Genomic DNA, 16,591 nt, shown 5'->3' on the forward strand with positions numbered 1-16,591 from the left:
TTATTCTATGTTTATTCTTTATTATTTTTTTCCCTCCAGTTTTTGGTCATTCAGATGTCAGGGAAACCTCTGGGGAACAAATCTTTCCTGTATCTCTTAGCGGTCTTCATTCTGGATGGAACCAGCCCTCCTGAGAGATAACCTCCATGAGGAGAAGGGAGGTTTAACTAATTCATGTGGGGAGACACCAGCAAGGAAAAGATTGGTGCTGGGATAACCTGTGTTGCACGTTTGATTTTTTATTCCTCTGTCCTTAAAGGGAGCCTCATTCCCTGTGTTCTCTTGTCCTGCAGCAGACAGAACCACACTCGGGCCCTACTGTCCCTGCCCAAAATTGACCTTCCAGGTCTCAAGCTTTGAACATGACCTACACGTGCACCTTGAGGCAATGCCCCTTTGAATGCCCCCAAGCACACACCTTTCTCAGTGCAGAGATGTGAAGTCTCTGCAGTGTTTTGCTCCCATGCACCCGTGATTTCCATCCTGAGACCACCAAACATTTGTGTTCAGTGCAGAGGTAGTGGCATACTGGGGAGCCCTGGCATTGTCCCAACATTTTGGGGGAAAATGGAAAGCTCCTAGAGAGCTTTAACCAACAGCTCACTCCCCAGCCAACTCTAGTCCTGATCTAATATGTTTTTAGTGATGTTTGGGGCTTTGTACATTCAGAAAGAAGTAATGAGTACAGTCTGCTCCTTGCTTCTCACGTTCCACGTCTCCCCTGAGCCTCCCTGCTGTCCCTAATGATCCATCTCTCATTTACAGGGACTTAGAGAATGGAAACGGAAAAGCTGCTTGAATTAGGCTGGGATGAGGATGCGCTGGGCTCCATTCCCCTCAGAAGTGACCTAACGTCACCCTTTCTTTTACTAGTGACGCAGACTCCTCGACACCACGCGAGGCAGCTGCCCTGCTGTTAGCCTGAGCCAAGGGAACACAACTCATGCACTGACTCAAACTGCAGCTCCCTGTGGCTAGGAGAGATTAGCAGCTGAAAGCAAGGATGCTTAAGGGAAAGCCTTTGTCAACAACGGTGCCTGGGGGAGAAGAAAGTAAGGGAAGTAACCTAGAAGAAGAAAAGCAAAAGGAAAAATGTTAAAAAAAAAGAAAAAGGCAAATTAACCACTGAGGGATACAATTGCTGAAAATGGGTAAGTGGTGGTCTGGTTTATGGCCTCATCGTGACACGGCTGTGAGATCAACTAGCTGAGAACTGACAGATGTCAGCATGCAAAGCTCTGGAGATAGGGGTTTGGCTGGGAACAGCAGCCTGGCGTCCTTCTGTAACCATGGAAAGGCCCATGGCCCTTTGGTGCCTTTTGACAGAGCCCACTGCAAAGAGCCAAATGCATGAGAGCATCCTGTGCCCACCATCAAAGGAGGATGTGGCGAGGAAATCACTCTCCAAACATTACAATAAATAAATAAAAAAAAAACTAAACAACGTTCCCCCAAATGAGTTGAAATAATGCATTTACCTTTTCCTCTAGTTTTAGGAATGTCCTAGCAAGGACATGACCTGGGTTGATAGCCCTACACCAAACTAGGCAGAGCATAACTTTGAACCTGCCTAGGGTGCTGTCTGAAGACACCTGTATGGCCAAATCCTACATTGTCTGGGGTGGGCAGCTTTGAAAATTCTTAAGGATTTCAGTGTGAGTGAGGGCAAATAAAGCATTTAGGGGGGTTTATGTGTATCTACCTGTCTATTCGGTAAGAGAACAGCAAATTCATCCTTCAGACAGAGAAGAGTATTTTTGGATGAATAGGAGATTGAACTCTGTAATTTTGCAGATGAAAGGATTTGAACTCAAACACAGAAACAAATCCTGTTTAGTTGGTCCCCAGTATTAATCTGGAGCTCTCTAACACAGGTTAGGGACGTCAGCCATAGGGAAGTCAATAAGAGATTTGAGAATAAGGGTAGCATGCTGGTGTCCAAAAGCTTTTGTTACCATTGCACATCTTGGAGAATTCCTACAATAACGTGTCCAAAGAGGCTCTGAACCTTCTCTGAATCTGGACCTGTTTTCTCTGAGCACTCCTGAGCTGACTTTTGGGTTCCTCCTCAGGGGACAGAGCTGTTGCCACAGCAGGGCAAGGAATATGGGGTAGGGTAGGAATATGCAATGTGATGTGAAAAAGGGGTTGTGGTGGCTTCTCAGTGGGACTGGTTGGTAACAACCACATCAAGGAATTATTTCTGTAACAGACCCCTAGAAGGACCCCGTGGCTGGGTGTTGAGATCATGTTGGGAAGAAAGGTCAGCAGCACGTGAAGCCAAGCTTACCTCAGGAATACCAAATTGCTTCTCCCTCCCCACATCCCATAGCTAAGAGTCTGAAGCTCAGAAATCTTCCAGGGAGTCAGCCCAGCTCCTCTGGTGGAAAACCAGGCTCCTGTCACCCCTAATGCCCTTCCCACCTGCCCTAGTCAAGGAGGAAAAATCCGTATAGGTGCTGGGAAGGTGAAAAAGGAGTTTAATGCAGTTTCACCCCATGGGAACAGCACTCTGTCTCCAAGGGAGCTGGAGTAGGAGCAGGAACAATCTGGAGCAGTCTCAGCCACCCTCTTCCTCATCGAGGTCCCTCATCGTTGCACAGCTTCCCCTGGTGGTTTGAAGTCACAACCATCTGCCACCAACAAGGGCAATGTCCCATTTTCTTATGTTTGAGATCCCTCAGTGCTCCTCTGCCATCACTAGACCTCGTCTGACCCCACACCCAGATAAAAATGGTAAAGCAGATCCAAGCCTGCAGGGGAGGGTGGGACCAGCTCCCAGGACCACAGGTACCCCTTGGATCAGCGTGGGTGCATCGTCCTGGCAGACAGTGAGGAGCTCAGGTTCTCCCTGGGGCACCATGCTGGGAGGAGAACCAGGGCTGTGCGCTTTGCAGCCACCCCACCGCTTTTCTTTATTTAGCAGACCTGTGATCCGCAGGGTTTACTGCTGAGGAGGAGTGAAAAAGTGCTAAATTCAGAAACTTTTACTAGATCGCTCAGAGGGCACCCTGAAGGGAGACGGGTTGGGAAAGAATCAAGAGTGAGGGCAAATATGGTCCAGATTCAGCTCTCAGCCATGTGACATAAAGGCAGCTGGGATTTTCATCATAAACCAGGTCTGAATCAGGCCTTTAGATATGGATATTTCTTGTTTTGCTAGCTTCACATGTACGCTACCCGCTCATCAGTGATATGCATTGGAGGAAATTGAAGTTAATATGGAAATGTCTATTTGTGTTGACCCTGTGAAGGTTCTAACAACCAACACCAAAGTTCAGGTTTGTACAGTGAAAATACTGATGCCTTCTTTGACTTTCTTGATTTAATTTCAGGCACACTTGAGGAGGTAAATGCAGCACACAGAGGCACTCATTAACATTTCCTCTGCCCGGTTAGGAAACAAAAATAACAAAGATCCCATTAAATAAAGGGGAAAAAAAAGAAGGCAGGAGATATTTTTAGTCTAAAAACAAAGCATTCTATCATCCCCACAAAGGAGGGCTTTTCAGAGGAAAAGAAAATGGAGAGAACTTGCGCAGTCCTCTGCACCAGAAGGAGTGGCACTAATAATAATTATTATGATTTTTGTTAATATTGATAGCAGAGTGCCCTCAGCTCACTGCTTGTTTCCCGACCTTCCCAGCATGTGACGTGTGGGTCCCAGCCGTGGAGGACAATGGGTGGCTGCGCTGGGCGGGCAGGAACAATGAAGCCACTGACGCGAACTGTGTTTTGAAAGCGAAGCTCTGCGTTGTGAGAGCCAGCTTCAATGCAATAAAGTGTTCCAGGGATGGAGGTGGTTGAATAGAGACATGTGGTGTAAATAAAACGTGCTATTATTATTGTTTTATATATATATATATGCATATATATATATATATTAAAAATACCAATACTTTGGTTTCTCTTTGTTTTCTTTCCTTCTTGAGGATTTTGCTACCGGAGAAACAAGTGGCTGGCTCGCTTTTTGTGGTAACCTATGGGAAGATCAATAGGGATTGAAAGGGCATGGAGGCGGAGGGGAGGAATTGTATTTTATTTATTTATTTTTTTTTCCCTTTCTAGAAAGAGAAGGCATTTCTGGAAGTGAAAAAGAAAATTCTAGCACAGCAGCTATAGGTTGACAGCAAATCCCTTGTTCACCAGTAGAAGAAATAAGTCCCTAAAAGGGTATGGGGTTAATTGCACACTTGCCTTCAGACTTCTAACTTTAGACTCTTCACACAGTCCTTGGTTAAGGATGGGGCCCTCCAGACAGTGATTCAGAGAAGGAAAGCAGTGCACAGCATGGTGTATAACCAGGGAGGGACCCTGGCATTGCAGCAGGTTAACACAGCACCCAGCAGAGCTTTTCTGAGGATGAGACACTAAAGGAGTACATAACTCTGCTGCCTCATAAACTTCCCTGAGCCCCGAGATCCTCCCATTTCACTGACCCACCTGGCTCACAGGTCAGGTTCATCCCCCCGAAATGGCATGTCCTGCCATGAGATAGAGTCAGGAAGGCAAAACATCCATGCAAGTGGGGCAGCAAAGGGATGTGAATTCCACCAATTCTGGGTGCAGTGAATCCTCAGCAAAGCTTTGCTGTGATGGCACCATGGAAGGGTGCAGTGCTGGCTATTGCTCAGTGGCCCCTTTTTCTGGTCTCCCTCCCTGCAGTGGGGTTTTCTGTGGCTGCTCACTGCCATGTGCTCCTCTGTCTGCCTGTAATTAGTCTGTCAGCTTTTCTCTTTCTCTTCCCTCATGCTTTGGGCCTGATCCTAATCTCCTGTGCCTTAACGCTCTTCAGGAAGCTCTGTAGAGACAACCCACATTGGCAGCACCTCTGCTGAGCTGAGATGTGGCTTTTGCTGCTTTCTCTCCATTCCTTCTTTCTGCTCAGATGTTTTGGAGGAAATTATCCCTGCTCAGTGCTCCCCCTTTCCCTTCCTCATTTGGCACCACTCTTTTCTTTCTTCTTGCCCCCTCTCATCTCCTAAATCCAGTGACAACCCAAAGCACCTCAGACCACATCCTCCTTCAGCCATGCCGCTGCCGGTTCCTCTGAAATTAGCTGCCTGAAATTAACCAGACAGTGAATTTCAACAGGAGTCTGGCTTTCTCCTTGTGAAGCCACAGGGTAAAGATGCTGTGGCAATGAAATCCTCCTTCCCAGCCTGCCCCAGTCCGTGGCTAGTGTTCCTCCATGCCCATCTGTCTGTCTGTACCATGAAATTGTCTGTCTGCACCATGAAATTGTCTGTCTGCCTCAGACTGCCTTTCCTTGTCAGCTCTCAGTGCTCTCCCTCCTCCCTTCTCTTCCGGCTCCCCTCTCTCCTCCTCCTCTACCCACGCACTTTACTTTAATTAGAAGTACAATGAAAATTCTTATCACTATGTCTTAATCAGCAAGACATTCCCCAGCAGGTCCAGAAGGAAAACCCCCGTTCCTCCTCCCCTCTCCGGTCTCCCCCACCACCACCCCCACATAGACTAGGAGGACAGCTCGGTGGAAAGGGTGCAGGAGGAGGCGAACCTAGAGACCTGGACAAGCTGGAGGAAAAGGCCAACAGAAACCTGATATTCAACAGGGATAAAATATTCAGAATCAAAGTCCTGTACCTGGGAATAAAGAGTCCCTGGCAGTGACTCTCTGGCTGGAGATCAAAAATGGATCTAGGAGTGCTGGGGTTCAGCTAGCTGAGCATGATCCAGCAGTGTGTCCTGGCAGCAAAATAGGGTATCCTGGGCTAAGGGAGCAAAAGCACAGCCAGGAGATCAATGGAAGTCACTAACAGCCTCTACTCGAGATGTATTTCTATCTATCTATATATTTCTATCTGTTTCAACCACCTTCGGGCCCCTCAGTACGAGACATCAATCAACAGGACCAAGTTCAGCAGAAGCCAGCGAGGTGGTCAGGGATGAAGCACTTGTCGGTGCCTGGTGTGGGACCAGCTTGTTCCTCCTGGAGAAGGGATGGCTTTGGGGGAGAATCAGTGTTCCCCCTGTATCTGTGGGGAGGTTATCTAGGAGAAAAAAACTCTTCACAGAGGTGGTTGATGAGAGGACATAAACTGAAACAAGATATATTTGGATGTAAGGAGGAATGTCATCCATCTGAGGACAGTCCCAAGTGGAGCAAGTTGCCCAAAGAGCTCTATATAATCTCTGTCCCTTGGGCTTTCCAGATGTGTCTGGATAAGGTCCTGAACAACCTCATCTGACCCTGTAGCTGACCCTTCCTGGAGCGGGAAGCTGGGCTAAAGACCTCCCGAGGTCCCTTCCAGCCTTAATTATCCTGTGACCAGACCTAAGTGCCAAGTGATGCCATTCAGACCTTGGTGAATCCCCCCAGCATGAAACCTAAGGGAGAAGATAAAATGGGAGAAGACAAAAAAAAAAAAAAAAAAAATTACCAGGGGATGGAAAGGGACAGATATGGTGGAGCAGTTTTCACAGCCAATTCATCCCAGACTCTGGCATTTGATGGTACAAACCGAGGTTGAAACCGTGTCTTCCTACAAAGCTAAATCCAGCCTATAACCTGTCCCCATCCACAGTCAGTCTCTTAAGGGCCATTTCTGGGGATCCTGGGTGAAAACCTTTCTGGAGAACAACCTTAATTTAATCCAGAGATACACAGATTGCACAGTCTTTCTGAGTTCCTGTGATCTCTTACAGGCAAGGCAGATTTAAGGAGGATTCTCTAGGGTATAGGGACCACAGCAGAAAAGGCTTCAGATCTGTCCCAAACCCTCAGATGATCCACATCTGACCCTTTCTGAACACACAGATGTACAAACCCCTCACAATCAGGAAACCTGGATGAAAGTGGAAAAATAAGGAAGACAGAGGGCATACCAGTCTGCTGGTCATATTCCTAACATGATATGTGTGGGATAAAGTGGCACTGGGAGGGTCTGCTGGGTTAGGAATCCTGGGTTTCCAGCCTTAGATTTTGTCCCCTTCCCTTCTCACTGGCACTCCCCACCTTAACCCAGCCACACAGCCCTTCTATGCCAGCTTGCTGCTGCCCCAAATAACCCTCCAGTTTCCCCTTACAGCCACATGGCAGAAGTATTTGCCCACGTGCTGTTACCACATCACCTGGCAGGGAGCAGACGTGCATTTTCCTGTAGCACACGGATATGGGGAGCAAGGGACTCCTGACCCCCTGTCCCTCATGTCCTTCTTTGCACCATGCAGCTTAAACACCGCCTGTTTGCTCCCAGAGGACTTTATTTTGACTCTGTTTAGGGGGTCACTGACACCCCCTTTCTGCAGGACCTCACTGAAAAACCACCCATCACCTCTGCATTTTACATTTACCAGTCTGGCTGGAGTCCCACCAGAGGACATGTGGCAAGGAGCCACAGGAGCGGGGACCCATCCTAAGCCAGCCTGGCACGCTGCCCATCACCTTGAGGCAGAGGCAAGGCACCTCCTTGCTGGCACTGAGCATGAAACCCCTTTTTAGGTGATATCCATGAATCAGCATCCTGCTGCCTCCGGTCACTGTCATCAGGAGGGAACAAGAAGCCCCGGATGTCCTCAGAACCTCTCTGAGGAGGTTCCGGTGGGGAACTCTCTCGGATTAGGGAATCCTTTATCTCTGGCTTATATAAGTCCCCGGGTCTCCTTTTATGGTTGGCTTTTCCTGCTTTGTCAAGAGCGGAGAACAAATGTGGCTTCATCTGCGCTTGTGGGTTGGCTAACTGATTAAGCATCTGATTCAAGCTAAGTACGGAACAGGCTTTTGATGGGCGGATTTAATTCGGTGTAAAAGCCAGGATGCCATCCCCCTCCCTGACCGAATATTCTCAAGATAGAGGTCGGTCTGCTGCAATTAAGCACTGGGGATGACTCCCACCCACCAGTGGTTTAGAAAGTCCAGAGTGCCCCAATTTGCCCTGAGGTGTCTCCTTTGAGTGCTTCCCCCTCTCCTTCCCCCCTCCTCTTTTTCTCCCTCTCTCTCTCCTTTTTTTTATTTTTTTTTCTCCCTGCTGAATTACCACTGTTTCCAAGCGTGTGCAATAGGAGTGAGCAGCTCAGTGTGTGTGTGTATGCATGTGAGGGCGTGCGGGGGGCCCGTGGGTGTCTGGCTTGGGGTGACACACCGAATTCCTCCTCATCTCCCCCCCTGCGAGCCCTGCCAGGGGAAGCATGCTAATGATGACCTTGCTGAGTAAATAGTTGTGGAATGAATAAGTGTTTTTCCTGCAATCCGAAAGGCGGAAGGTGCGATTACTCATCCATCTCTCCAACTGTCTCCAGCACCTTTCAAGTGCATCTCGCGTCGAGTCTGGGGGCGTACGCGAGGGGGTGGGAAGCGAGGGGAGGCTGCCAAGATCTGGGTTGCCACAGACACCGGCCTCGCTTCTCCTCCAATGAACGCTGTGCCGAGAGTGCGGGAGGAGGCAGGGCACCACCCACATGTTGAGCTGTGCGGGGTATAAGTAGATGGAAGTGCCTGGACTAGTGGCAGTTCAGACAGGGAAGAGAAGCAGCTCTTTGCATCTCTAGTGAAAGCGCTTTTGACTCGCCAAGTTTACCGGAGAAGAAATCATCAGGATTTCTTTCTTTTTTCTTTTTTTTTTTTTCTTTCTTTCTTTTGCGGCAGCTTCCAGCCACTGTGTGCATCGCTGTGTGTTTCAACCGAGCGGGGACTCTTCGTCGTTCGAGATTCTCAGCTCCGGACGAGCAGGTAGCAGGCACGCGCTTGGGGCTGGACATCTTAGCCAACTCCTTTCCTCATTCCTGGAGGATCCTGGCTCTCTCTGGGACACCCTGAGCACATGAGAAAGGCGTTTCCAGCAGGGCACCGGGAGAAATTTGCCTACAGCTCTCTCTGAGATCCACGGGGACCGAGCAGCTCACTCTGCGGTGATATCTGATTTGGTTGTGTTTGTGTCGAAAAGTCCTTTGAGGGGGGTTTAGAAGTCTCTGTGTGTCTTTCGGGAAGTGTTGCAGTGGGGGTTTTGAGAGCAGGCTTTAGTGCCGGGGCTTACAACCCAGTTTCTTCTGTGTTTGACACTTGTACGGTAGGAGCCATGCAGCTGGATAATGTCACCAACGCGGGCATCCACTCCTTCCAGGGGCACCGTGGAGTGGCCAACAAGCCCAATGTGATCCTACAGATAGGGAAATGCAGGGCAGAAATGTTGGAGCACGTCAGGAGGACCCACCGGCACCTCCTGTCTGAGGTCTCCAAGCAGGTGGAGCGCGAGCTGAAGGGCTTGCAGAAATCGGTGGGGAAGTTAGAGAACAACTTAGAGGACCACGTCCCGACCGATAATCAGAGATGGAAGAAGTCCATCAAGGCCTGCCTGGCCAGGTGCCAGGAGACCATTGCCCATCTGGAGAGATGGGTCAAGAGAGAGATGAATGTTTGGAAGGAGGTCTTTTTCCGTCTGGAGAAGTGGGCAGACCGCCTGGAGTCCATGGGGGGCAAATATTGCCCTGGGGAACATGGCAAGCAGACTGTGTCCGTTGGGGTGGGAGGCCCAGAGATAAGGCCAAGCGAGGGGGAGATTTATGACTATGCCCTTGATATGAGCCAAATGTATGCGCTGACCCCTCCTCCTGGGGAGATGCCCAGCATCCCCCAGGCACACGATTCCTACCAGTGGGTCTCTGTGTCAGAGGATGCTCCAGCCTCCCCAGTGGAGACCCAGGTCTTTGAGGATCCCCGGGAGTTTTTGAGCCACTTGGAGGAATACTTAAAGCAGGTGGGTGGGACAGAGGAGTACTGGCTGTCTCAGATCCAGAACCACATGAACGGCCCAGCTAAAAAGTGGTGGGAATACAAACAGGACTCTGTCAAGAACTGGGTTGAGTTCAAGAAGGAGTTCCTGCAGTACAGCGAGGGGACTCTGACTAGGGATGCTATCAAAAGGGAGCTGGATCTACCCCAGAAAGAGGGCGAGCCTCTGGACCAGTTCCTCTGGCGCAAGAGAGACTTGTACCAGACGCTGTATGTTGATGCTGATGAGGAGGAGATTATCCAGTACGTGGTAGGCACGCTCCAGCCCAAACTGAAGCGCTTCTTGAGTTACCCCTTGCCCAAGACCTTAGAGCAGCTGATCCAAAGAGGGAAGGAAGTCCAAGGCAACATGGACCACTCTGACGAGCCCAGCCCACAGAGGACCCCCGAAATTCAGTCAGGGGACTCTGTTGAGAGCATGCCTCCCTCAACCACCGCCAGCCCCGTGCCCAGCAATGGGACACAACCCGAGCCCCCTAGCCCTCCAGCTACTGTCATATGAGCTAGTCCAACGGAGATGGCAATCTGGGTTACGTGAACGGGAGAAGGGGGCGTATTTAGGAAACTTCTCCTTGGAGAGAGGTTCCGGCTGAGCCGCAACACGAGGTGTGCTCAGTCCAACAGCCCATAGCAAAGGAATTAACTTTGCTTGTGGGGGGAGGGAGGCGAAGGGGGAAAGGCAACCTTAGGATGTGGTTGCCCACCTCACCCGAGCCACGCCATACGGTGGTGCCGGGGATGCTGCTTGCACCACTGTGGGGGACGGACAATTTTATAAGACCCATGACAAGAAACCAGAGACAATTCCCAACTTCAGAAGCAGCCGCTTGGCACTGGCGGCTTTCAAGGACTTCTGACGAGTGCAGCTATTGGCTGAGGGTTCCTACCCATCTGGATCTCTCCTCCTTCTCCCCTCCCTCTCGTGAAGAGGTTCTGAGAGGACATCTTTCTTTTGACCCTCACCCATTTCTAATTTACTGCTGGGCTTCTGTTTACTTGGCAATCTCCTGTTCTGTCTCGCTTTAAAGGATAAAAGATTTTATTTATTTATTTATTTTGTTTAATTAAGAGGAAATCCTATGACTTCAGGAAATGAAAACCTTAAGAATCTGGGCAATGTTTAGTGTTTTTAATTTCAGTGCACCCAATACCTGCTTTAATGTTTTTCCTCCCAAGAGGCTGGTTTACTCCTTATCTTAGTTTCTGCTCACTCCAATCAAGGCTACTGCAGTGCAGTAGCAAATTTCACCCTTTCTCTGCACATTACACTGTGCATTCAGCAGTAAACAGAGTTTCAAATTAAATTCTGGGTTATTTTATTGAAGGGAGAACCTGTCTCCTTTCAGAGAAGGGAGGGTGTCAAGGTGGAGAAAGCAAACACCAGAGCTATTTTGAGAGGGTGGGGGGGAGTTAGAGGAAACAAATCCTTATACTTTGAATGAAACAAACAAACACAGCCAAAATTCAGAGCAAAATATCCCCAGAGCAGCAAATCGTGTCCATGCTGATGTGTGGAGACAACAGGAACTTTTGCCATATAAAAGCAAATCAAAGTGAAGAGAAGAGCTGTGTGTCCCAGCACAGCCTCAGCCTGTGTATCATGAAGAAGAATTTCTGCTTTCACAGACAGACTCAAATGCTCTTGGAAAGCCTGGCACCTCTGTCATCTGAGGACAGAGAGTTGCCTGTTCACATAGAACTTTCTACAACAGCCCCTTTGCCATGGATGGAGATGGACTTGGACTCGGTGACATTTTCCATGGTGAGACAGCAATGCTCAGCATTCACCTTGCTTTGACCAAGGCCTGATGGCAGGACATTGAGAAGAAATTGCTGTAAGATGCAGGAAGTTTGGCTCTTCAAAACCCCTTGAGGCTGGACACATCTTGAGCATCATCTGCATTCGCCACCAGATCAAATAAGCAACACCTCTGCAAGATGTACAGCAGGGATGCAGCGACAGGAGTGTCCCTGGGATGTCCCAGGCACTACAACAGCAGCAACGTGTGACCCCGGCGGCTTAGAAGGCCTTTGGCATGCCTCCTTCCAAGAGGCTGAAGGTAAGACAACTTTCTGACGTTGTCCTCTCTGCACTCCTCAGGCCCAAATTAGTCTTAGCCTGTCCAGCGGGATCCTTGCACTGGGATATGTGGGACAGGAGCATTGTAAGTGGCAGACTAGGGCATGGAGGAAAAAAGGGAGGGACAACCAAAGGGAAATAAAATACAGTGAATAGGAAAATTTTCCAAACAGGACAGCGTCTTACACTTTCTAATTACTATAGGGAGGGAATGGGAAGGAACTGACCCATGAAGCCATGGGCTTGAGTGCCCAGCAGTGACAACACATCACAGGGCTATTCACAGCCCAGAGGAGATGAACCTCTGCTCCGCATCCTTGCCTAGAAGTGAGTCAGTGTCAGGAGGAGTGAGGGCTCTCCCCTCACTTTTTCAGAGTGAGTTAGCTTGCAGTGGCTGTGTCTGCAGAAAGAAGGGAGCAGTTCTCACGAATGACCTGGGAATGAGTGGTGGAGGAGTGGGTGTCAGTGCTGAGGATGAGCTGGCCCTGCATTACAAACATTATCTTCTCTTGATTACAGTGACTCACTCAGAGCCTCCTCTGAGAAGAAATCACTTCATGGTGCTCAGGACTCGGAAGGAAAGCCAAAGAGAAAAGACTTCAAAACCAAGGATTCAACATGGGACCTGCTGCTAGGATCCCCAGCTGCCGAGTGCCAGATCCCCTGCCTGGATGAAAGCCTGGCACAGGTAATTACCTCCCATTTTACCCCTGAGAGCCTTTCTTAGCCTCCCCAGTGTCCTCAGGCGAGATATGGGATAGCCCAGGTGCAAATATCTGGGCTGGTCTTGGGACCTCATACCCGATGGCTACAAGGGGCTGCCACAATCAGATAGGTGGGATTTCAGCTTAATGTGGGAACACAAGCACCAGCCCCAGTGATTAGTGTTCTGGGGACAGAGCCTGTCCTGCCTTCCTTTCTGCTGGACCTCTGGCAATCCTTAGACACCACTGCCTAGTGGGACCTCCAGGCCCAGGCACCTGGTGGGCACACCAGCTGAATATTAACCTATATCCAGAAAAATCCCCAGTATTCTCTGTAGAACTTCTTTGGAGACCTTGGAAATCTAACCTGAGTTGCTCCATTTTTTTTTTTCTAACAGAGACTCCTGCTGCTGTTGCTGAGTTTCCTCCTCTGTGCCCAAGACACCTGCTTTCCCAAGTGAGAAGCAAGTGCTGCTGAAAGACAAGAGGGCAAAATATGCACCAAAGAGCCAACCATGCCGTGCAATGTTGTATTCAAGATGCTGAGAGCTGGAATGAAAGTGGGAGCCACTTCCAACAGGGTGAAGAAAAGGCTGAGCTGTCCAAGAACAGAAGAAAGTGATGAGAATGAAAAGAGAAACCAAGAGAAAAGATAAACCAAGAGAACCAGGTCTGGGCTTTGGGGACAGCAAGGATGCTGGACTTGTACTGACTGTCTGTTGAGATGATGCCATACCTCTGCAGTTTGGGGCCACTGGGACTCACCTAAAGAAATCTTCACTAGATTATCAGATTAAAACAAAAACACTTTCCTGATTAACTTTGCCAAATGACTGACCCTCCCTAGGCTACGAACCCTCCATGCTGTTAAGGCTGTAACTCATTTTTCCTGAGTCGAGGGTCACTTCATTTCATGCGGGTATCAGTTTTCAAACCTCAAACAGCTCTGGAGGTTCGGAGAAGCATCCTGGGGTCCAGATGCTTGTCTGAACTACCTGAGCCTGCACAACTGGGCCAGCTGTCTTGCCAAAAGGGACACTTGTGAGACAGCAGGCGCTTCCTGGATCTGCATGGGCTACAGTTACCGCAAGAAGCGGTGCTTTTGTGGTGGCTTTAGCATGACTGCTTCCATACAGACCCAGGGAGCACAAAAGGTGCACGAGAGACAACAGCTCGAGTGAGTTGAACCAAGCCTTTTTGCAAGACAGCTTTGGTTCACATCTCATTTGAAGGGATCCGTTGGTTCCTCTCTCTTCCAGAGCCAAGGGTCCCGGGTATGCGTGTGCGCGTCAGTGCGGGTGTGCATGTGTCGAGCGATCAGATCCACCTAACCAAATTCTGCGGAGTTTTGTTGCGTTTGAACCAAGCCAACGGGACGTCATGCACATTCCAACATTGCTCAGCCAAAAATGTCCAGGACCAGAAAATTATGTGAAACCATGTAAAAGCAGACTTCATAGGTATCATCCCAAGGTCAAAATGAAGTTTGATTTTGAGGTGCTTAATTTCCACAGTCCTTCTCAAGGGACCTGACTGCCTCAATGGGTATTTTCAATGTCCATAGACTTTCCTGCCTTTTCTATGAGTTATCCTGCCTGAACTACTTGATTATATGGCCCTGAGCTTTGTACATTTTCCACTGACTTTGTGGAGTGTGCACAACTGAACGCCCTTGGCTGGTTTTATTTCAGTTATTGCTCCTAGCTGATTGGAGCTTTACTTGTAGCACCCTGGTTTATATTACCAGCTTCTCCAGGAAGGACTGGTAGTTTGTTTTCCTGGGGCAGAGTCACGTGAATGAAGTGTGTATGTGCTGTGTCTGTGAAACTTTAGCAGATTTCAACCACTGGAGATTTTTTTTTTTCCTTAGGTAATTTTACATTTGACTCTGACAAAACTACTTTAGAGTTTTTATTTTTACTAGAAATATTAGTAATTCAAACAACCTTGTACAAAAGGCAAACTCATTGAATCACTACAGGTTATAGGGGTTGAAGCCAAAAGGTCTTTGTAAGCCGACATCACTTGCCCTAGATCTGACTGTATCAGGCAGTTATTCCTCATGTGTCATGTTGGAGTTACAAGATCACACCAAGCCACTAGAACCTGTCAATAGAATAGTGCTACACTTTATTTGCTATTGTAGCAAAGCCTTTTGTAGATTTATACAATAAAACTTTGAAATATCTGCTTCAATTGCTTTGCGCCTTGCTTTTTTGGTCTTTCTGTCTTGGTTCATGGGGGACTCAAGTATCTATAGCACTCTGAAGATGTATTCTTGTCAGTTGTTTGGGCTTGTTTGAGTCATAAAATCTCACTTCTCAGCAAAAGCAGATGACTAACATCAAAATGAAAAGTACTGGGCCTTTGGAGAGGAGGGTTTGGATGTGGATATGGAGGTGTTTTAAGAGGGGTTGTTTAGCCTCAGATTGAGCCAGGTGGTGGCCCAGGAGGCTGGGAGACACAGGAGTGGATTGTTCAGGGCTTTTTGGGTGCAGCTAAGAGAAAGTCAAATAAAACATAGAGCAATCACATTCATACCCATGCCTGAGAGGTAATTTGCATGGATGAGCAAGCTGGGGCAAGGTAAAGAAATTGCTAGGCCTGAATCAGCTCTACCTGATATCCAAAGGGACCTTAGCAGTCAGAAGAGCCAACACTCAGCAGCACAGATATTCTGGAGCTGTTATCAGGCTAGTGCTTTTCTACATGTTGTATTCCTCTACAGCATGGATATTTTCAATTCCTTGGGTTCTTTACCTATAAAATATCTCCAGGTATTCTGGACCAGGGGAAGGGAACATGGCAGGGGAGATACCTCAGAGAGTTTTGAACTGAACTTAGTATTTCTGCAAAGGTATGGACTCAAAGATCTGACCCCAAAGACCTTCATCCCATGGGGTACATTAGTCTGCTCTACCTCTGCACATCCCTTTTCTTCTGAAAAAGTTTTGCTAAATCAGGTGGATTTAGTCCCCACTCCCTGCTCTGCCCCTGGTCTCCCCCCAGCAAGAAGGACTCTAGGACAAACAATGTGGGGTGCAGTGTTGCAGCAGATAGCATGCACTTGGATTGGTCAATAGGAGAAACAAATAGATTCATTTATTTCACAACAGGCACTAAAATTTGTATTGCCAAATGCACCTCCCAGGCATTCCTTTTGCTCTCAGGTTGGAAAGGCAGGACATGGTCCAGAGGCGAAAGATGACTATAAGCCAGCTGCTAACCCGTGTGTCTTCAGGTCATTCAACCACAAACTCAAGTGTGAGAAAGTTTAAAGATATAATCTGAGTACACAGCTGAATCTCCACCCTTGTGCCCTCAGCTTCTGTCAATGGTAAAGAGGTGAAAAACCATTGAGGAGTCAAACTAGCAACATGAGAGCAGACAGAGTCATCCCATGCTGGGATAGTATAGGAGAAAACTGGACAGGAGAACAAGGTTTGACTTTGCAAGGTCTATGGACATGGCCAAAAGGCTGAGTCTCCTGCAGGGATCAACCCCCTGTCTTGCGGAGTGAAAAGCAGGAGCAACTCAGCGGGAGGTGCTGAGCTCTTCCAGCAGAGGGGGGCAGAACTCCACTCTACACTGTGGGAATTAAAATTAAAAACCACTATAGAAGAGAAAAATCATCCTCATCATTGTTCATCCCCGCACTGCACACTCCCACAGCTTCAGCAAAGCAAGATACATGGTTGCTCTGCTGGAGGAGGTTTAAGGGCAAGGAGAAATAGAGCAATGAGGGACAACAGGAGGAGGCGTGGAGGACTGATGGCCAAGTTGCAGTGGAGGAAGATGGGTGGGATGACCATACCATTCCAAGGGAGGTGGGAAAGGTGGATGACCCTGGGGAACACTTGACAGTGTCAGATGAACTCAGAAGCTTTCCATTTTTGTTGCAGATCCTTCTGGATTTTTTTATTTTTATTTTTATTTATTTTTTTCCCTGACAGCTCCAGCTTAAAATCCAAGAGATTCACTGGACCTACATCTTCTTTTAATGAAGAAATGACTTATTACTACTCCTAACTCCATCAGTGGGGAGTCACTTGGGAC

At 48.4% G+C, this 16,591-nt stretch overlaps 1 protein-coding gene across 2 annotated transcripts; it reads left to right on the forward strand.

The window, feature by feature from the left end:
* The first annotated feature begins 8,466 nt into the window (after positions 1-8,466).
* ARC (activity regulated cytoskeleton associated protein) lies at positions 8,467-14,731 on the forward strand. 2 transcript variants are annotated; one of them, XM_083825211.1, is made up of 4 exons: positions 8,469-10,257; positions 10,368-11,811; positions 12,351-12,519; positions 12,934-14,731. In XM_083825211.1, exon 1 carries the CDS (start codon positions 9,039-9,041, stop codon positions 10,251-10,253), a length of 1,215 nt encoding a protein of 404 aa, XP_083681337.1. In that variant the 5' UTR covers positions 8,469-9,038; the 3' UTR covers positions 10,254-10,257; positions 10,368-11,811; positions 12,351-12,519; positions 12,934-14,731. The 2 variants fall into 2 exon arrangements, with proteins under 2 accessions (XP_083681336.1, XP_083681337.1); XM_083825210.1 differs by having other exon boundaries at positions 8,467-11,811.
* The last annotated feature ends 1,860 nt before the right edge of the window (positions 14,732-16,591 follow it).

The sequence above is a fragment of the Anser anser genome (genome assembly GCF_964211835.1).
Source record: "Anser anser genome assembly, chromosome: 2".
Classification (NCBI taxonomy): Eukaryota; Metazoa; Chordata; class Aves; order Anseriformes; family Anatidae; genus Anser; species Anser anser.